Here is a 21,031-nt window from a genome sequence, read left to right as displayed (position 1 = left end):
ATAATACTCAAATTTTAAAAAATAATTTAAAAATAATATTTAAAGTTTTAAAAAATATATATTATAAAACATTTCAAATATACATTTTAAATTTTTTAAATTAATAACAAAAAATAAATAAAATAAATAAACAAAATAAAATAAGAAAAAATTTAAAATTTAAAAAGGAAAAAAATTTAAAGAAAAAGATAAAAGTTAATAAAAAAGTAAAAAAAGTGAAATTTGAATTAATAAAAAAATTAAAAAATATTTGTTAAAAAAATATTTATTTGTTAAAAAATATGATGTGACCAGTTATAATATATATTTTTAATTTTTAATTTAAATTTTTATTTTTATTTTTTAATATATATATATTTAATTAAATCCATTTTTTTAACAAATAAATCTTTTTTTAACAAATATTTTTTAATTTTTATTAATTCAATTTTCACTTTTTAAAATAAAATATCATTTTTAACTTTTAAATTGAATTTAAAAAATGGTTTGAATATCTTTAAAAATAATTTAAAATTCATAATTTAAAATATAACAAATTAAATAATATTTAAATTATTATAAAACTAATAATAAATTTGAAAGTTTAAAATATTTAAATATTTTTATAATATTAAAAAATATTTAATATTTTAAAAAATATTTAAAATTTTAAAAAATAATTTCAAAATATATTTAAAATTTTAAAAAATATATATTAATAAAATATTTCAAATATATATTTCAAATTTTTTAAAGTTAATAATAATAAATAATTAATTAATTAATTAAATAAAAGTCAAAAAAGTAAAAAAGTAAAAAAAAAAAGAAACTGACATGGCAGGGACTGGTGGCGCCATATTAATTGGCTCGACCGGAAACTGGTTAATTTTTTTGAAGTCTTCCCATATTTTCAAAAATTTCAGTATTTATGTAGTATTTATACAGATGGCGCTATTCTACATGGCTCCACTAAAAAATTAATTTTTTATGCTCCCTGTTGACGTGGCAAGTTGGTGACGCCATATAATTTGACTTCACCAACTTTTACTGTTGATTTCAGGTCATTTTAATGTTTAATTAAAAAAGTGAATCATTTTAGTACTTAATTAAATTTAATGGGTTATTTTAGTAAAAAAGCCTAATACATGAGAATATAGGTGTGAACGAGAATTGTGAGAGTACAACCACCATAGTTGTCTTTTTCTATTTTTATTAATTGTTCGTACTTTGTGATTTTTAGTAATAATAATTTTCTTTAATTATTTGCTTTGTGTTGTAAAAATTATGAGCAGTTGAATTTTAATTCTAGCTTTAGGTGGATAATTAATCTAATAATTGAATGTGAGATTTTAAAATTGTACTTATATTTTTTAATTTGGTATTCATTAATTCTACAATTTAGGAGATAGATTTAGTAACTCCTTGATTTAATGTTAGACGACATACAGTTGAATCGGTAAGATTTGTAATTGTCATGTTTTTGGTCCTCTAAAAACAAATTGATACTACCAATTGAGTGAGTGGTTAGATTCGTCAAAGAAATTAACAATCAAGTTTAAACGACTTGCACAGTTGAAGTCGTTGATTTGAACCGAAGTTTTCTAGTTCGCAAGGCTATCGAGGAATTAAATCGTGGAAGTTTATTTCAAGGTTACTCTCTTGGTAAGAGTTAATTGTCGGATTGTTCCTGCGGGTAATTTACATATGGAAGAACTGATGGTTTGAGGTTGTTCATCAATCACTATAGCTGACTTATCAGTTGGAGGAGAAAATCCATTGTTCGGAATTTGTTCAAAGTTGAAGTCAAAACATGCCTAAAGCTGTAGCTTTCATTATATCGATTTATTAAAATTTAATTTTTTTGTTTAGTTCCATCATGTTCAATTTATTTTTGATATTTATTTTATATTTAGATTTAATTCCACTTCTTTATTTTCATAGCTTCGTATAAAATCTTAGTAGTAAGAAATAATAAAATTTCGGCAAATTTAGCTTTTCAGTGTTTACAAAATTTATCACTTTAGTTATAATTCTAAAAATTCAAAAACATATTTAAAATATTTTTATATTTACTTTTTAAAGTTTTTAAAATTTATATTTACCGTTTCTCATTAACCATGCTCATTTTCTCATCAACCAAGCATGTGAAAACCTAGAAATTAAAGCTACTATATGATTCAATTTCTTTTGGTTTAGTCTCCTTTTTCTTTTGCTACATTGCTCGTCTTAAATTCGTAATTAAAACTCGAAAGAAGCTCAAAATTACCAAATTCATGAACCCAAAAATATGGTTGGGTTGACAACACCAATTTTGACAACTTTACTCTTTTCTACATAGATAATATCTGTTTCAAGCTCTAAGGTTCTCATGTATTTTTCATTTTTAGTTCAAACATTGAAAATAGATTGTAGGTCAATACCATGACATTTGATAGTTCAAAATTCACCAATTGAATGAAAGAAAGAATAAAGTGGGAGATACTATTGAAAAATAATTTTGGGTACAAAAATTTTAAAAATATTTTTCTATTTACTTTTTATATATATTTTTAATAATTTATATTTATATTTGAATAATATTTGAATATTTTTAAATATTTTTCAAAAATTTTATAATTAGGATTAAAATGGCAAATCTTGTAAACATCAAGGGATAAATTTGTTAAATTTTTTTAGACTTAGGATCAAATTGATAGAATGTATAAATGTTGGAAGCCTAAAATTGTTATAAGCCAATATAACAAAGTCCATGTTAGACTTCCATTAGGCAACTAATGGACGAGTGACTAAAATATTTAATTTTAAAAAGTTAAGTGACTAAAACGAAAAAATTAATAGTTAGGTGATCAAAATAGAATAAAAGAGTGACTGTTCTTGTATTTTGCCCTAAAAAAGTTAAAAAATTGTGTTAATTTAAAAAAAAGTATACTAAGTTTGTTGATGTAAAATAGATTTATTATTTAAGTAGAACTCTAAATATCTTAATTACCACTTAATTAATATTAGAGCTATATATCAACTAAATTTAATTTTAGCTTTAAAAATAGCATTCAAAAAGTTAATTTATATATATATATGCCCCTTTTTTTATATTTATGAGAATAGGTTGTTTTTGGAGAGAGAGAAAATCGAAAACACGTCCTATATAACACGATTTCACTGGAAATTGTTAATTTAGTTTTTTTATTAGATGGTTAAATGTCAATGCTTTTGACCTTAAGTCCCGGGTTTTTTATTCCTCTCCTATTATATTTGTATTTTTTATTTCATATTGTTTCAAACTCTTTTTTTTAGTTAATATTTTTAACACATTAACTCTTTTGGTTTGATGGTTAGATAATTGTGATTTTATCTTTAAGTCTCATGTTCGATTATGTATTTTTTATTTTATGTTGTTTAATACCTTTTTAAGTTTTTAATTAATTAATGTTTATAATTAATGAATATATTGTTTTCAAGTTTTTAATTAATAGCTCTTTTATTTATAAAATTAAATAATAAATATGTAATTGTTTTTTAGAAACATCAACTATTTCTTTTGATATATTTTTCTTTATATATAATATTTACATGTTAAATATTTATTTTCTCCACTTATATTGTTGGTACGGTGATTTTTAATATTATAAAATCAAATAATTATTTCAAATATCATTATTATTTCTAATAAGTAAAATTTTTCAAATATAATTGGTTTTTCATCTACATTGTGGGTATGATATTTAATATTTTTATATGGGAAATATTTCAATTAATTATTTCAAATACACATACAAAAATATATCATACTAAAATTTACTACACTCATGATATAGATTGAAAAATAAATATTACACATATAAAAATTATATTTACTAAAAATAATAATATTTGACAATAATTATTTGATTTTATAAATTAAATAGTTATTAATTAAAAGATTAATTAAAAAAACTTGAAAACAATATATTTATTAATTATAAACATTAATTAAAAATAAAAAAAAGCTTCAAACAACATCAAATAAAAAAATGCATATTAAAATACTTATAAGAGGAATTGAATTTGAGACTAAATCACAATTATCTAATCATTTAACCAAAAAACCAAATTTGTTAAAAATATTAATTAAAGTTAAAAAAAAAGCTTGAAACAACGTGAAATTAAAAAAAAATACAAATGTGAGTAAGAGGGGAATTAAATCCAAGACTCAAGGACAAAAGCATTAATATTTAACCATCTAACAAAAAAAACTAGGTTGTTAATTTTTAGTAAAAAGACGTCCTATAGGACGCGTTTTCAGTTTCTTTCTCCAAAAATGACCTATTCTCATAAATATAAGAAAATGACCTAAAATCATAAATATTTTAAAAAAAAAAGGCATATATATAAATTAACCCATTCAAACATATGCAATCAAGTAGCATATAAAAAAATTACTGTAAAAAAACGGAGATTGTTAGTATAAATAAATTAGAATTATATAAAAAAGAATCAAGCATTAAACACAATGGTTCTTCAAAGAGTTATATTGAATCATGTTTAAATAACAATGGCACCATAGAGTGGTTGAAGATTATTTTAATTAAGGATGAGGTATATATTATGATTTTTTTAAATTTTTCTATAAGTTGTTTTTACTGTGCCAAGTAAACACTTTTAAAACTATTTCTTTTTTATTAAGTGGGTTTGTTTTGAAAAGAAAGTCAAACTTCAACAATTATTTTTAATTATTATTATTCTTTATTAAATGTATTTATTAATATAGTGTGAATATCTTTATTATTATTTTTTATTAAATGTGTGAGAAATAATCATTATCAATGATTATTACTAATAACTAAAAATATATTATTTAAAATTTAAACGTGTAAAATCACATAAAATGCATGTGATATTAGAAGTTAATTGCAATAAATATTTTATAGATGTTTATTTGAAATTAGTTGTAATAAATACTTTAAGACTCTAATATATAAAATTTATATCATTTACACTTTTTATCTCTAGATGGGAAATAATTACTATTGACATCTTTTTATTCTTTATTTCTCTTATTTTTTAACTCGCTTTTTTTATTTATTTTATAACAAAATTATGAGGGAAAAAGCCAACTATTCGTTTTTCTTTATACATCTATTTATTTCGTGATCAAAAGTCTAAGCAAGACAAAATATATGTATAAAATAATAATTAGGTATTGACCTTAAAACTCAATGATGAGATTTGACTCAAAGTCTTGAGCGTTGTAGGGGCAGGGAATCTTTGCAACCAAGTGTGACATTTAATCCCTATATATAGACACTGGTTTTGTTTTCATCCAAAATAATAATTTGATAAGATTGAAGCCAACTCTTAAAGGAGCTTACTTTGGAGGAATCTTGGATGTGGTTAATATGAAGAAAGCAAAGCTTGATCTGATTCAATTACAACTCTTTAGCCAATCATCGAGTGACTTGATTAATGAAGAGAAGCTTATTAAGGCAGAGGAGGAATTTTATTACAAAAAATCTCGGATATTCTTCTTTCACAAGCAAGTCGGATGAAGCAACAGTTTATTACGGCGCGGGAATTAAAGAATTCAAATGGTACCAAATTGGAAACTTTTCGGAAAATAGCACAGAGCAGTAGGGGCAATGTCTTTTTTTTTTCAGTCTACTGTAGGAGCAGTGGATACTAATATGAGCAGCCCGCCAGACAGATTGCTTGAGGATCTTGTGGAGCAAAAAATCACCCCTGAAATGCAATCTATATCGGCAGCTAGAATAATCCCAGCTGAGGTCAAGTCCACCATTTTTACCAGCTACGGAATGAAGCCACTAGGCCGGTTGGATAATCAACAAAAAGGTGTTTGTTGCTGTACCTCCTACCATGCCTAAGGTTGCCGCCTCTTCTGATACAAACATAAAGCATGGTCCTCAACGAACCAATGTAGACTGGCTTGCAGACCGGTTTGTTAGGCGCTACTCCCCCGTTAACTCCAAGGGATAAAGGTAAACAAATAATGGGGACGTAGTAGGGGTATGGAAGGCTTGGAAGTCCTCCTAGCCATTACTTTGTTTGGCAAGATCATCTTGGTGACGAGGAGTTTCCAATGAACCTGAAGAAGACGGGTGTTAATGGAGTAGATGTTTTCCTAAAAGGTATATCAAAAAATTTTAATGAGCCATCCTACTAAGACTTGCTGGTCTATTCAAACTTGACTTGGAGAAGCTTCTATCTACAATGACTACCCAAATCCGTGACACTTAAAGCATTGGATTCCTTTATTCTTTTCTTTCTTAGCCTCTTCTTCTATAACCACTCATTTATATTTTTTTCTCAAAAATGATTTTAGTGGCTTCAAACTTCTTGAATCTTCTAGACTACTTAAAAGCTCTATTGAAGTTTTGGGCATGCAAATTAATTTGTTCTTGAAGTTCTTCAATCGTAATGGAGTGCCTATTTGGCATTGTATCTATTACTTGTAAAGCAATACTTCTTAAACCTTTGGCTTTGCTTTGTTTGGCTTCATCTAGGTTCATTTCAAAAGCCTGCAAAGGATACAATAAGTTTATCAATCCTTAAACTTTCTAGATCTATTGCCTCAATACAATAAGTTCATCAATCCTTAAACTTTCTAGATCTATTGTCTCCTCGATGGTAGTAACTTTGATGACAAATTTCTCAAGCAACAATCTTAGCACCTTTCTAAGAAATTTGAAGTTAGAATATTCCTCTTTAAGCACAAATGTTTGATTTGACAAATCAAAGAGCTTATTGTAGAATTCGCCAATGGTCTTTGAATCTTACATTCTTTAAGTCCCAAAATTTGTGGTTAACATATGCATCTTTGATTACTTGAGAGTGTTGGTTTCTTTTGGGAAGTTTTAAGGATGTCTCATGCCTCTTTAGCAATAGTACACTTCAAAATTCTCTTATAGTGTGACATAACCAAATTCCTGAGTGGATGACGGGTTATGTATGTGTGACTCGTATACTTTGATGTAAGTAAAAGCCTCAGTTAAAATAAATAAGGAACCGAAAGTTGGTGCTTTTGGGTATACTATTATAGTATGCCCAAAGATCAATCATGAAATGATTGTAATTACATACTTGTTTTACCTTGTTTATTAATATACGATATTGTCATTATTATTTCAGTTTCTTTTTCTATGTATATAAATAAACTAAATTGTAATAAAGTCTTAAGAAAAATATGATTATTCTTAAAATATCCTTAGTCAAGTATTATTGTGGGCTTGGACAATAATAATGCATTGAGACTAATGTGTAGTTGATTGATGACAAAATTTATTCATTGACATAGAGATGTCAAAATCAATACATGAGTATGTTCTAAAGAACAACATATTGGACTGACCCGCTATGAGTATGTTTCTTGTATTATTATGTAATAGTCACAACATTACTCATAGTAATAACTATGTATACAATTGTCAGACTTGAGATCATCATTATCCCAACATCGTGAGTTGTATATTTTGATACAGTCAAATGTCTTCCGTAATAGGTTGTATTGAAAAGACTGATGTTGGATATACCACAATCTATGTAGTGGGATATGGTTGATCAATATACGATTTGTCCCTCCTACATAATGGGAGCAATATCTTAGCCCACTTGATTGAGTGAGACTAGAAATGCATGGCCATGCTCGAATAACTTGATATGAGATATCATACTTATTTGTTTATTGTTGCCTACTTAAGATATCAAGAAACATGATATTGGATTATGCAAGTGTGACTGTTCCATGACTTGTATCCAATCTAAATGTAATACATGAAAAAGATTATCACAGAAAAGTTAAGTCGAATTACGACTTCTTGTAAATTAGGTAGCAATGACGCATTGCTAGATGTCACTCATTGCTTGTATTATTAGAAATGTTCTAGTATTACTACTAACGTTACAAGAACCTACAAGGTCACAACCTTTGGTTAAAACAAACAAAATCCAAACACAGTTGGTATGTGTTTAGCTGTCACATGAATTAAATTAATTATTGAATTAATTTAATTTGACAGTTAAATATTAAACAAATTAAATGTACAAGCTTATTGTACAAAAATAGAGAACATAATTAAAATTAATATATGAATTTGATTCATATAAAATCTAAACAGGATATAGTTTACCAAAATTATTATAATAAATTATTATAATTATGAATTCGGTCAAAAATTAAAACATTGTAGTTATAATTCTTTTTGGAAAGAATATAACGTTTTTAATGCTTTCCATATGTTCTCTATAAGATGATCCATTTTCAATATATGGATACCAAAATCCCGAATTAGGGTAAAGTGTGTTTAAAAGAAAATAAGAAAAGGGTCTAGCAGCCGTTTTAGGGAGATTTTCTTTGGAAAAGTTTCAAAAGAGTTTTTGTCGTTCGTTTTAATATCGGGTGGAGTACGTAGAGGTCGAGACATTTTTGTTGTGGCTTGGAATCAACCTTATTTCAACCTGTTTCCGTTTCTCATACATGAATCCATGGTTAAGGATCGCCGAAATATTTTTTTCGCTACGCCACGAGGCGTATTGGCAGTCCCAACATATACAACTTTTGCAGTATGTAGTGTTATTCACAATAGTGGAATTCATAGCCCTAGACATAGGTAAATAATATTCTCTCATTGGCATTACATGGTTGATGAAAAGTAAATGTGTCAATAGGTCGTTCGTTTTTTTGATGAATGACTTGATTACTATTTGATAGTAATTGAGTTTTCATAAAGGAAGATGTATTTGTTACAATGAGATAAAATATGATCATATTAAGAGCATGAATATTATCTCAAAAACATTAAAAATTTCCTATGAGGGTAACACAATTATGACAAGGTCATTGGACGAGCACTGATCGAGTTGCTTTTGTAATTGTATGTCGTTGGGAAAGCTCAGTCACGATACTGTAGTGGATTGATTTCATGACTAAATGAGTTTATAATTAATAGGCGAAAAACTGGAACTTAATTATAAATTGTTTGAGCCTCAATTGCATATATCCAATCAGTCCCTCCATTAGCTCGTTGAAATCAGAAATGAATTGCATGTTGAATCAAATGAACATAAATGAATAGAAATGATGAAAAATGGAGAAATGAGAAACATTTGGAAATGATTACAGTTTTCTCCAAGATAAAAATGAAAATGGAGAAATAAAATCATTTCGAAATGATTATGGTTTTCTTCAAAATGAAAATGAAGAAATGAAATAATTTGGAAATGAATGTGGTTTGCTTCAAAATGTAAATGAAAATGACTTGAAAATAAAATTTATGTTTTTCAAATTAAATGAAGTTTGAAAATGGAAATAAATCATTTGGTCATAGTGAAACGTTGAATGTAGAAATATTAAATATATTTTCTCATATATTCTTTTACGGTAAAATCATCATGATTTTAACATAATTAAAATTGGGTTGAGAAGATTATTTAATTAGAAAAATATTAAGATATTTATTTTGGGAAATAGAAAAAAATATATTGGATTAATCAAATTATAAAATATTGGGTTAAAAGCCCAGGAAGTACTTGTAACTGGACCTGAGATAGGAGAGGCCCAAAAGCCCTTATGTTAATGAAGGGGATGACAAACTCTAGTATTATTAACTAGGATTGTCGCTCTCTATACTTTTAGATAGACTAGAAGTTCGTTTTTCTAGTTGACATAAACTTCTACAATTCAACAAGGGTTCTACCTCCTCTAATTATAAATAGATGGCACCGGTCTGAACTCTAAGATATTGTTACTCAGCCTGAAAATAGAGAAAATTTATTCTCAACTATTAAGTCTATTTTCTAGAATAAAAATTTCCGTCAGTTTCTATTTGAGAAGAGATTTTTCATTTTCAAACTTAAATAAAAAAATTATTTCTAGTTTTGTGTTTTGATTCGAATTGTTCGAGTTCATACTTGAAGTTGTTTGTGGTACGAGAATAATAGAGAATGCCGTTTGGTTGAAAGTTGGAAACGACAAGGATCCGTCTATCCGAAAACACAATTACGAATTTGGTTTAGGGTTTATTGCTATAAATATCATAAATCAGTTTGATTTTCAAAATTTTAATTTCCCACTGTGTAAGAAAACTATTTTCGAACTGATTTTTCCAACATGTGGTTCAAAAAATCATTACGGTTCCCAATGTCCGATTCACTATCCAACCAATGATGATAGTTGTGAAGAAGAATGTACGTATGACATTGAGCCTGTTGAGGAGTCTTCTTTTAGTGCTACCGTTGACAATGATGATATGAATGAGCAAGAAACTTTGAGTGCCACCATTTGTGAAGACAGTGAGTATGATTCTGTGCTTATTTTTTAGTCTAAATCTAACGTTGCACCTTATTCCAAAATTGATGTCAAATAAGTTGATAGTAATAATGCGAACTATGATGAAAGTGATAGTGAACTTTGTGAACTAGAAAAGGTTGATAGTGAGATTTTTTTTCTTAAAGCCTATGGATTTAGACGAGTTAGACATTTATTTTCCTCCTAAAGAGTTGTATTCTGATGACTTCAATGGTCAAAATTTTAGTAAGGGGGTTGAAGGGAAGTGCGGATGATTCATGCCAAAAGGCTGAGAGAAAATAGACATTGAGCAATAAAAGTCAATTTGATGATCAAAATTTGGTAAGTGAAAATTCCTATAAGGTAAAATTAGAGAATTCAATTCACATTGAAAAAGAGAATGGAAAGAAAGAGATAACCTATCTGAAAGAGAGGAATGATTATGTTTTCACTAACCTTAACGAATTTGTCTAGTGGACTTGTTTCATTCTTTCAGGAATTTTTTTATCATTTGAGAGGAACTCTATCAAACCATTCCATCTATGACAAAGATTCTTTCTTGTTCCAACGAAGACAAGATTCAAGAAAAAATCTTTACGAGAAAAGGAAGAATGATACACACCGAAGGTGCAAATTTTCAAGTTTGGAAAATTAATCAACATGCGACAACTTTTTGGATAGGATCTAGGCATTTCTAGGTTGAGATGTCTCATGGTATATTATGGTCTATCTCTTATATTCAAAATGCACTTTGAATCACTTGATTTTGAGTTTTGTAACTCAAGTTATGATCGTTTTAGTGAAGACTGGGCGAGCAAAATTCCTAAACTGGATTATTACAGAAATTAAGAGTTTTGAGCTTTTATTCGAGTTTAAATCATATTGGGTTTGATTTTTAGGTTGAATTTTTATTATATATGAGTCCAATATTGTATTTATTAGGTTTTATTATTTTATTAGTTATTTATTCTGAATTTTGGATTTTTTTAAGTATTTTAAGTTATTTAGGAGTTTTAAGTTTCTTAGTCAATAAGAAGTTTAGTTTAAAACTACTTGTTTAGATTAATTTGATTTTTAGTATACTTGAGAGTTTTATTTGGTTGTACTTAGCTAGGTTATATAAAGGCCTCGTCATTATTCATTAGAGACGTAATTGTTGTCATTAATAAAGTTTTCAACTTTGGTAGTTAATTTCTTTGTGCAAGATTTTTTTTTGTGATTTTTAGAAGTAATTTTTTTCTCGATTTTTTTCAAAGAGTCATGAGAATTCATTATTCATCATTCAATTTGCCAATGAATTATTTCTTAGAGGGCTTATTAGAGTTATTAATTGAGTTTATTAGTGTTTATATCTCAAATGATTCAATTGAAAACTTATCCATCTATCCATCACATCTATCACATCCATCACATCCATCTGTTTATTTAATCTATATTCGATTTTTATTTTTTTGTTTTATTTATTTATTTATTTTGAATATTCACTCTATATTGTTAAATTTCTTGTTTTAGTTATTTTAGTTTTCTTTGTTTTCCTAAATTTATTTGGTATTTTCTTTTCAGGTTAAATCCAAATCTTTCTTTCTCGAGTTGAACAATTTGAAAACGATCTTGATCCGCTGTTTTCTATTAAGTTTGAGAGTTGCTAACATAGGAGAGATCAATTACAATCAACTCCCTATCAAGCAATAACTAAAATAGCAAGATACAATATAATAATAAAAACTAATGTAAATTGGATGGTTGGAGATGATTCTTAAAAGTTTGTCTCGATCCAACGTCCTTGATTCAAAGGATTTGATTTGTATAATCTATCAAATCCAATCCTTAGAATATGTTTCTCCAAATGGATTGATATTCATTGATAGGCTTGAATATTTCCATAATATCAACATTTCTCATAGCCCACAAATTTTGTTTAAAAAAATGTCAACTTTAAATATGACAAGTAAGTTGTCTATCATAGCAATAATTGTAATGGCCACTGACATTGGCACATAGACATCTACTTCAAAAACTTGCAGCAACAGTCATCATAAATGTAGAGTAGTTGTAAAAAACATGTCAAGAAGTACTCAACTAGTGCCATAAAAGAGGACTTAAATGATAATTTTGTTAATGAGCTTATAGCTTGTCCAGACAAGACTACTATTGAAGAGAGTGCTTTTGGTGAAGGTGAGGACTCTATTGTTATAATTGTAAGCCATGTTATTCTGGTAATTGACCTTGGATCATCTAATGAGGAGGAGGCTATAACTCCTTTAGTTCAAAATAAGTGAAGGGCTAATATCGTGGCTCCCCTTCTCAATATCGAGGAGATGGCAATAATGAGGGCAAAAGGATGAGGCACATTTTTTTCTTGCCTAACCCCGACCTAATTTCTATACTTCCCGCCTTGACCTTGCTCTAAACCTAATTTCATTATGATTCTCCCTAAAACCCCACCCTAACCTTGAAATAACTTCCTCCATCCTGTCTAAATTTTTCATATAATGTTAAATATTATTTTTTTACCAAATGAGACCAAATATATATCATAAAATAAAATTTGAACTTTATAAAAAATATATAAAAAATATTTATAAGATTAAAATATATCTTGTAAATTTTTATAAATTAAGAAATTATATTTAAAACATTTAAAATTATTATAAAATTAAAAGATGAATACTTTTGTAAATATATTGAGTGGGAAATTTTTACCTAAAGGAACGCCAAAAATTTTAATTAAAAAGAGACAAAAATGACATTTATAATGTTGAGTTGAATTGAAACCGTACGGTTCAAGGATTTTTTCTATCCTTAGATAGGAGCCACCTTTATTATTAAGGAGATTGTAGTATCCTTAAGTTTAGAAAATTTTGGTGAGTGTTTTTATTTTGGGTTTATTGACTATTTTAGTGTGTCTGTCTCTAAAGGGTGTTGATTTCTCTATTTATATGATATGGTTCTTAGATGATGTGATGTCATAGGCAAGTCCTCATGCATGCCAACACGTATCCTATGTTAGATTTGTAAAATAAATCTGAAATAAAACTTAATAAACCAGAATCTATCATGTCAAATGATCAAGAATAAATTAAGAACAAAACTAGATGCGAAAGCGTACCAGAATCCATGAATTTTACCGGATATTGGGGATTTGATCTTCCAAATTAGCACACAAGAAATTCAGAGAATATCTACTCTTTCTTTCCTAATAATGGGATATTAGAAAAGATATATTGTGTATAATTTGGGGACATAACCCTAATATTTATAACCTTGACATATTAGTTCTAATCAAATTCTAATTAGCCCATCATTAATTAGAATTTAGTTAGAACTCAATTACTAGAGTATCCACACATATTTGACCCATACTTTATTTAATAATTAAAGCACAATAAAATTTTAACCAAATTAGATCACGTTTAATTTGGGCTAACCTATTATGATAGTAAATAATAACATGTAATTACCCTTCTTATATATGTGATGTCCATATTTTCCAACATCCTATTCTAGGATTAACACGTGTTTCCTACGTGTGGGTTCACCTGCATGGCGGTGCGAACCCACCCTGTACAAGCTCATGAAAGGATGCGAACACCTCATGTACGAATCCAAGATGCAAACCATACAGGCTATGGGTCAGGACCCAATTAGGTAACCGGGTAGCGGGTCGATAGTGACAAGCACCATAACAATTTGTCCCCCACCTAGTTCAAAGAAGATTTATATAGTGACTTTTCTAAGAACCCGGCTTTGCAAGGTGGGGGTTTTTAAGAAAGAAACTTATCACATACACTTTTCGTTAAGGTTATAAAGCTGCTAGGGAAATTCTCATTAGGGTGAGTTGTCTTAGCTTTCTAAGTTTCTGATGGTTGAAAATTTGTCCATGCTCAGCGCACCAAATTGTTGAGTGTTTTAGTGTATCTGTCTTTAAAGGGTGTTGATTTCTTTATTTATATGATATGATTCCTAGATGATGTGACACCGTAGGTAGGTCTCCATGCATGCCAACACGTACCCTATTCTAGGATTAACACGTGTTTCCTACGTGTGGGTTCGCTTGCATGGTGGTGCGAACCCATCCCATGCAAGCTCATGAAAGGATGCAAACATTTCACATGTGAACCCAAGATGCGAACCATGCAGGCTATGAGTCGAGACCCAATCAAGTAACCAGGTAATAGATTGGTAATGACGAGCACCATAACAAGGTTGAGTTGATTTTTAACTTGTGTTGGAGAGAAAGCCTCAAGGGAGTCCCATTCCAAAGATCCTTCAAGGAGGGACTCACGAACTTCCAAACATGCACTTGCTCCACCAAGGAAGTGACTCCTATAAGAAATGTGGTTGGCAAAAAAGTGTTTGTTGTTGTACCTCTTACCATGCCCCAAGGTTGCATCCTCTTGTGACACAGACATGAAGCGTGATCCTCAAAAGAACCAAGAGAGGCGCCACTCCCCTATACGCTCCAAGGGATAAAGGTAAACAAATAATGAGGACTTAGTAGGGGTAGGGAAGGCTTGGAAGTCCTCCTAGCCATTACTTTGTTTGGCAAGATATCTTGATGCCGAGGAGTTACCAAGACGGGGTGTTAATGGAGCAGATGTTTCCCTAAAAGGTATATCGAAAAATTTTAAATAGCAGTCCTACTAAGACTTGTCGGTCTATTCAAACTTTACTTGGTGAAGCTTCTACTGCAATGACTGCCATGAGTGCCCTCAGTAGGATAGTGGGGCATAATTGTACCAAATGAATTTAAAAAAGAAAAAGAAGAAGAGAACAAACTTTTTTAAAATGAAGCAAAAATTTTCTTTGTATTTCAAGAATAAGCAGGGTAGCATTTTGTTGAGATTTTACTATTGCAGCTTTACTGGTCACACTCTAGCTATGTTAACTCTCCATTTCTTTTAAACTATCCATGCCAAACATATTTCAGATATTGATCAAAGCTATCCATGCCAGACACAATCAGGTGTATACTCATGTCTGATATATACCCGTACACGATGCTTACTCCAAGTTGAGATAACTAAGGACTCGAGAATTCTTTAACAATATCACATTGAATTCCAACAAGCAGTTTATCAATCATTAAAATAAAAGAAATTATATGTGATCAAGAGTGTGAAATGATTTGTGTATAGAGGAGCTCATTCCATGTATCAGGTAACCCTGGCAGGCACCAATGGATGCAGTCTGCGTATGTAGCTGGATCAGCTTGCTGCTCCTTTGTAATCAACTGGCCTTGCCGGGTTGTATAAACTGACGTATGCGCATCTTTCCGGTACTCGGACATGGCTGTAATATTGATGAAGTTAACAGGTACTTTCATGGATTGAATCACATCTGCAACCATTTGTAATGCCCTATAATCTGTGCCAATATACGGTGGTGGAATCGACAAGTTAGTCATCGGTAGAGTCTCGTTTGCACATAAAATTCCATCAGGGTTGTTCCAATCCGAACTCCTGTTTCATTCAAGTGATGAACAATGGAAAAATTAAGTAAAATATGAACATTTTCCAAAAAAGAAACAGAAAACAAGTTTAAAGGATATGTTTTAACTTAATATGAGTAGGTGACATGCTCATGAAGTAGACTGAAGTGAACTTGGAATCAACGTTTTCATCAACCCATTTAGCCCATCTTTTTACTACTCTCCCATAAGCTATAGGCCTTTCGATTTCATCGTACTCGACCGGTTCTGCATCAAACGATCCTCGTCTTTCCATCACATTGAAAACCCATTAATTTCACGGCTGATAGTTGAAGTTTACAGCAGAATCATAAGGTTTTCAATATATACTTACAAGACTTTCATATATCCACTGTTCATCCACCAAATATATGTGTTGAAAATCAAGTAATCTACACCTTTCCAATCATCTCCATTGTTCTTGATTGATTCAGGCTTGATTATACGGTCTTTTATACTGTGCCGCCATGGATTGTCTGAATTAGATTCAACCAGAAATGGTGACCAAAAGAACTCCACTGTGGTGTTGTACTCCTATGCTAGCATTCAAGGAAATCAATAATGGTGAGTGGATTATCATTAAAATTTTCAATTCATTTATCATATTGCTCATTTTCCATTATCCCCATTTCTTTAATGAGCACCTGTTTTTGCAGGAAGACCTTCCATTATTTTAATCCCGTTGGCTCATGCATAAAATCAAATAGATTGGAGATTCGGGTATCACTATTCTGTTTGTCGGTAAGGAAGAAATGTACCTTAATGCTGAAGATAATTAAAGAACCAGACTTTTTGCGGCTCTTTTTTCCAGAAACACCAGATTGAAGAAGTAGACAAACCATGGATTCCCACTGGTTTCTATTTAATGAATCCCCCACAAACATAAGCCTTTTCCCACGAAGTTTTTCAAGCAATAATCTTGCATTGAATCTAACAAAACCAAGAAAAAACTAGCTTCGAAACTAATTAATTGAACCCATTTTTTTTATTTCTTCAAGGAAAAAAAGGGTGAGAAAAATTTGTTATCAAGTGATAAACTTACTTGGGTAAAGAACAATCTCTGTGTTGCCATCTCCAATTCTGATAAAGAGAATCAAATCTTCCATTTTTAATGCAAGTAACTTGTTCTGAGAGAAACTTACATTCATCTTCTTTATACAAAGGATGGGTTATTTTATCAAGAACCCATTTCCCAGTGAAGAGATCACAGTCTTTTGGTGGTAGCTTAACTTCATCACCTTCCTCCAGGAATCCTGGAAATCTCAACTTTGCCAAGAAAATTGACCTTGTTACCTGTTGGAAATCATCACAGTAGATGAACAATTTGAATACAAGTATCAATATCAGCGAAAACAGAATTGTGTGGCTGATGTTGCAGCTGTGCCTCATTGCTTGAAGATAATGAAAACAGCAATCCCCGAGACAAAGATTAATTTCTGACTGCAATCATTCATATCAGACAAACAGCGAAAATATATGGTATATTAGCAGTGTTTGGAAAAGCTTTCAGAATCTGAAAATCAAGATAGTTATTTCTACAAATGTATTCATGGATGCTATAAAAATAAGAATTTCACGCACATGTCTTCATTAGAAATTGCAAGTCAATATTTTATGTTTTTCCTAGCTTTGCCTTTTCTTTTTTTTTTTTGTCTTTTTCCATATTTTCTCACACTTCGTTGGATGTTGCAATCACTGGCCACTGATTTATTCCTTTCCCTGAAATTGTGGGAGTATAATATCTGGCCTTTACGACCGACACTTTCATTTTTTTTTCCTTATATTATGGCAATTTATGTTAAACTTTTAATTTATGTTAGGTTTAATTATGGATTATATTCTATTCACTTGTGAAACTCCTCTTTCTATTTTAGTTTTCATACTTGAAGAGTTAATTTACCTTTTATACTTCCAAGCAATCGCTTAAAATTGAGCTGGTATTTTTAATTTGCCAAAATAATAAGCTCATCACCTTGTATAAGTTCTTATCTTTGCGTTCAATGTTTGTTATTACATGAATAGCCACTTTCCAACGTTTGAATGATTCAATATTGTTAATTTATCTTTGTATAAAAATTGTTTAACAGTTGATTTTCAAGTCAATGTTTTGACAAGATGATTTAATTGTAGAATATTATCAATTTTCAGTAAAGTAGTGTTTGGTATAATGAAAAATAATCACTTTCTTGAAAGTGATTCTAATTTTTCTTTAGAAGTTACATTCTCATGAATATTGTAATCTGATTCCATGATAAAATATGATAAAGTTATTTTCATATGTAAATTGGAAATTTTAAAATAATATTAAGACATAATTAACTTAGGATATTAGCTTACTAATAAATGTAAAAAAAGAGAAGCTATTGCCTTCTTTCTTTGTCCTACTACTTAGTTTTTTCTATTATTTTAACGGATTCTTCGCAAATATTATATATATATTTTAATTTATTCCAAAACAAGTTTTATATATACATGATTTTATATGTGCATTATTATATTTAGAAAATATATGTAAGACAAATTTTAAACAAGTTTACTTTCAATTAAAATTATAAATTAAAAAATTAAAAATATCTATTAAAATTTATTATTAAATATTTAATCCAAATATTTATTAAGAGTAAAGTTTATTATAAAAATTAAATACATGAATATTATCTTTTATTCAATAAGAGTAAATTCGTAAATTATCATTACATTTTTAAGAAAATACTTAGTGAACCAAACATGATAATATAACTTTCTTAGGATTTTAATCAATACATTCCAATATATACCTAACTTGTAAAGTAACTTTCTTGGTAATCATATTCCCAGTATTTACATTTCAAGGAATCACATTCCATTGAAATCATAACATGAAAAAACACCAAACACTACCTAAATATGATTTACCAAATTCTAACAAGTAAAAGGATTAACTTATCAAATTGGATAAAAATCATAATTAAACGTTATATTTATATTAATATGATAAATTAGTGATTTTTATTATATAAATTTGTTAATTCATTACACATGTTGAAATTATAAACTAGATTCTAAATTGGTTCAAAATTTTTAAATTTTCTAATTGAGTCTTTAAAGTATTGATATCATATCAATCATGTCTTTATGTCCATTTAACTATTAAATGTTAGTTTGAATATGATATTGAACATATTTAAAAGATGTAGATCAAATTTTATAAATATGTGTATTTATCATATTGACAACTTAAATTTCACGTATTAAAAATAAATAAATAGTACCCTTAAATTTTAATGACACAATCTTACTAAAACATTTGGTCTACAAATATAGTACATACAAAATAGGAATAAAAATATAAAGGGAATATTAAAGAAATGGTTAGTATTTGAAATGCTAGCAGTGTAATTTTTTTTACCCCACAAGTAACTTCAAAAAATTGTCAGGTGTCTTTTTTTTAAAAAAATATTTTTGTATATCCTTGTGAAACACTTATTAACTCCCTAACCCTACTTGTTAAATCTAAAAAATCCATTAACAGTGTATCAAATATTTTTCCTTAAACATTTAAAAAAATCTAAATTGACACGTGTCATGTGCTAAACCCTACTTGTGGAGTTAAAAAACCTCACTGACAGTAGACAGAATACTAACTCAAAAATAAATAATCCTCTTAGATACAAATACAACAATATACACTTGTTTAAAATTTGATATGTGTGTTAAATATGCTTTCAAATTCAAACCAAAGTTTAATATCCAAAATGATGACTAAACTAATAGAGATATTCATACTTTAAAAAGATTTAATTAAAATATTTTAAAATTTAGAGTGAATTTAGGAAAATCTCTTTAGATTAATTCTGTAAATTTTAAAACATGCATTCCTACCTATATTCTGTTTTATGATATATATATATATATTTATATACTTGACCATGGACTACAAATTAAGTTATAAGTATCTATTAGGATTAGACATAGTTGGTTGTGGTTGAAATTTTAGTTTTTGTATTCATGGTATGGTTTCATATCTAAATGTGATATGTGAATTTCAAGTCTTAACGAGTGAGTTTATAGATAAATTTTATTTAATTCTTTTTCCGTTCTTTATCGGTTGCACTTTATACTATTTAATTTTATTTTATAATTTTTCAAACTTATAAATATATTTAAGTTAAAATATGCTTTTAAGATTTTCTATTTTTTTATATTTAAAATTTAGTTTCTTTATTTTTTGAATTTTAAATTTCAAATCTAATTGTTAGCATGTTTAAAATTCTTTTATTAAATTCATTGATGATATATTAAAAAAAACACTATTAATAATTATGTAACAAAAAAATGATATTGTAATTAATTTTAATTTAAAAGAAAATTTCTAATGATGTTAACATTCGAATTTATATTTTTAAATTAAAAAAACAAAGAAATTAATTTTCTAAAAATAAAAATAAACGGATTAAAATATAAATGTAAAAAGAGCGTGATGTCTTACACCTTATTTTAATCATAAATTTATAATTATATTGTAATTATATTTCTAGTTTCAAGAAAATCAATAAGCAGCGGCCCCTCCTCTTCCATGCCAATGTAGGAGGAAGCAAGAGCACGTGCCAGCTTTCATTGTAGTTTCTTAAAAACAATGTTGCCTTGCCTTCATAAAAAGGAAAAAAAACAAAATGTTGCCCGTGGAAACAAATATATAAATACATGTGGGGTTTTTTACCCTAATAATATAAAAAATAAAATAAAATATTAAAATAAGTTGTTTCAAAGATTAAGTATTAAAATGGTATATTTCACTTGATGGAAGGTGATGCATAGGTGGCATCACCCTAAATTTCTAACCCAAAACAGTAAAAAATAATAATAACGATTTAAAAGATTTAAGGACCTATTATGTAATTTTTTTCATTTTTGAATGGTTGCTGAAAAGGAAGGGAAAGGGTGCCGCCTGGCAGTGTGGCAGCACCAAACTTTAAATTGAAATAATTTCCTTGTAAGCCCTCCTTATTTATTATTTTTTTATTCCCCTTCAACTCACTATATTGTGTTTAAACAAACCATTAACCTATTTTTGTAGTTAATTAAGCCATTTACTTATGGTTTTTACTCATAAAAGCCCTATATTTTAATATTTAAGTAAATATATATTTTGAATTTCAAGCTCTTATCTTAATTTTTTGTTGATGCAATAAAAAATTATACACTTTAACATCAACATAAAATCTAAAAAAGTAATCAAAAATTTCAAAAGAGTAGTCAAAATATCATGTATACAAGTGCTCTCAAGAAATTTAAAAATTTTATTTTATTATTTAATAAATTATTCT

The 21,031-nt window shown here is 28.3% G+C and overlaps 1 protein-coding gene across 2 annotated transcripts; it reads right to left on the bottom strand.

The window, feature by feature from the left end:
• Positions 1-15,150: 15,150 nt before the first annotated feature.
• LOC107957307 (protein ESKIMO 1) lies at positions 15,151-17,478 on the bottom strand. 2 transcript variants are annotated; one of them, XM_016892810.2, is made up of 6 exons: positions 17,307-17,478; positions 16,768-17,165; positions 16,484-16,655; positions 16,060-16,259; positions 15,815-15,973; positions 15,151-15,717 (listed from the first exon to the last, which is right to left on the bottom strand). In XM_016892810.2, exons 2-6 carry the CDS (start codon positions 17,112-17,114, stop codon positions 15,366-15,368), a joined length of 1,230 nt encoding a protein of 409 aa, XP_016748299.1. In that variant the 5' UTR covers positions 17,115-17,165; positions 17,307-17,478; the 3' UTR covers positions 15,151-15,365. The 2 variants fall into 2 exon arrangements, with proteins under 2 accessions (XP_016748299.1, XP_040968433.1); XM_041112499.1 differs by having other exon boundaries at positions 16,768-17,312.
• Between the last annotated feature and the right edge of the window lie 3,553 nt (positions 17,479-21,031).

The sequence above is a fragment of the Gossypium hirsutum genome, chromosome A05, assembly GCF_007990345.1.
Source record: "Gossypium hirsutum isolate 1008001.06 chromosome A05, Gossypium_hirsutum_v2.1, whole genome shotgun sequence".
NCBI lineage: Eukaryota > Viridiplantae > Streptophyta > Magnoliopsida > Malvales > Malvaceae > Gossypium > Gossypium hirsutum.
The sequence above is the reverse complement of the archived record's forward strand: the minus strand, read 5'-3'. Positions and strand labels throughout refer to the sequence as shown.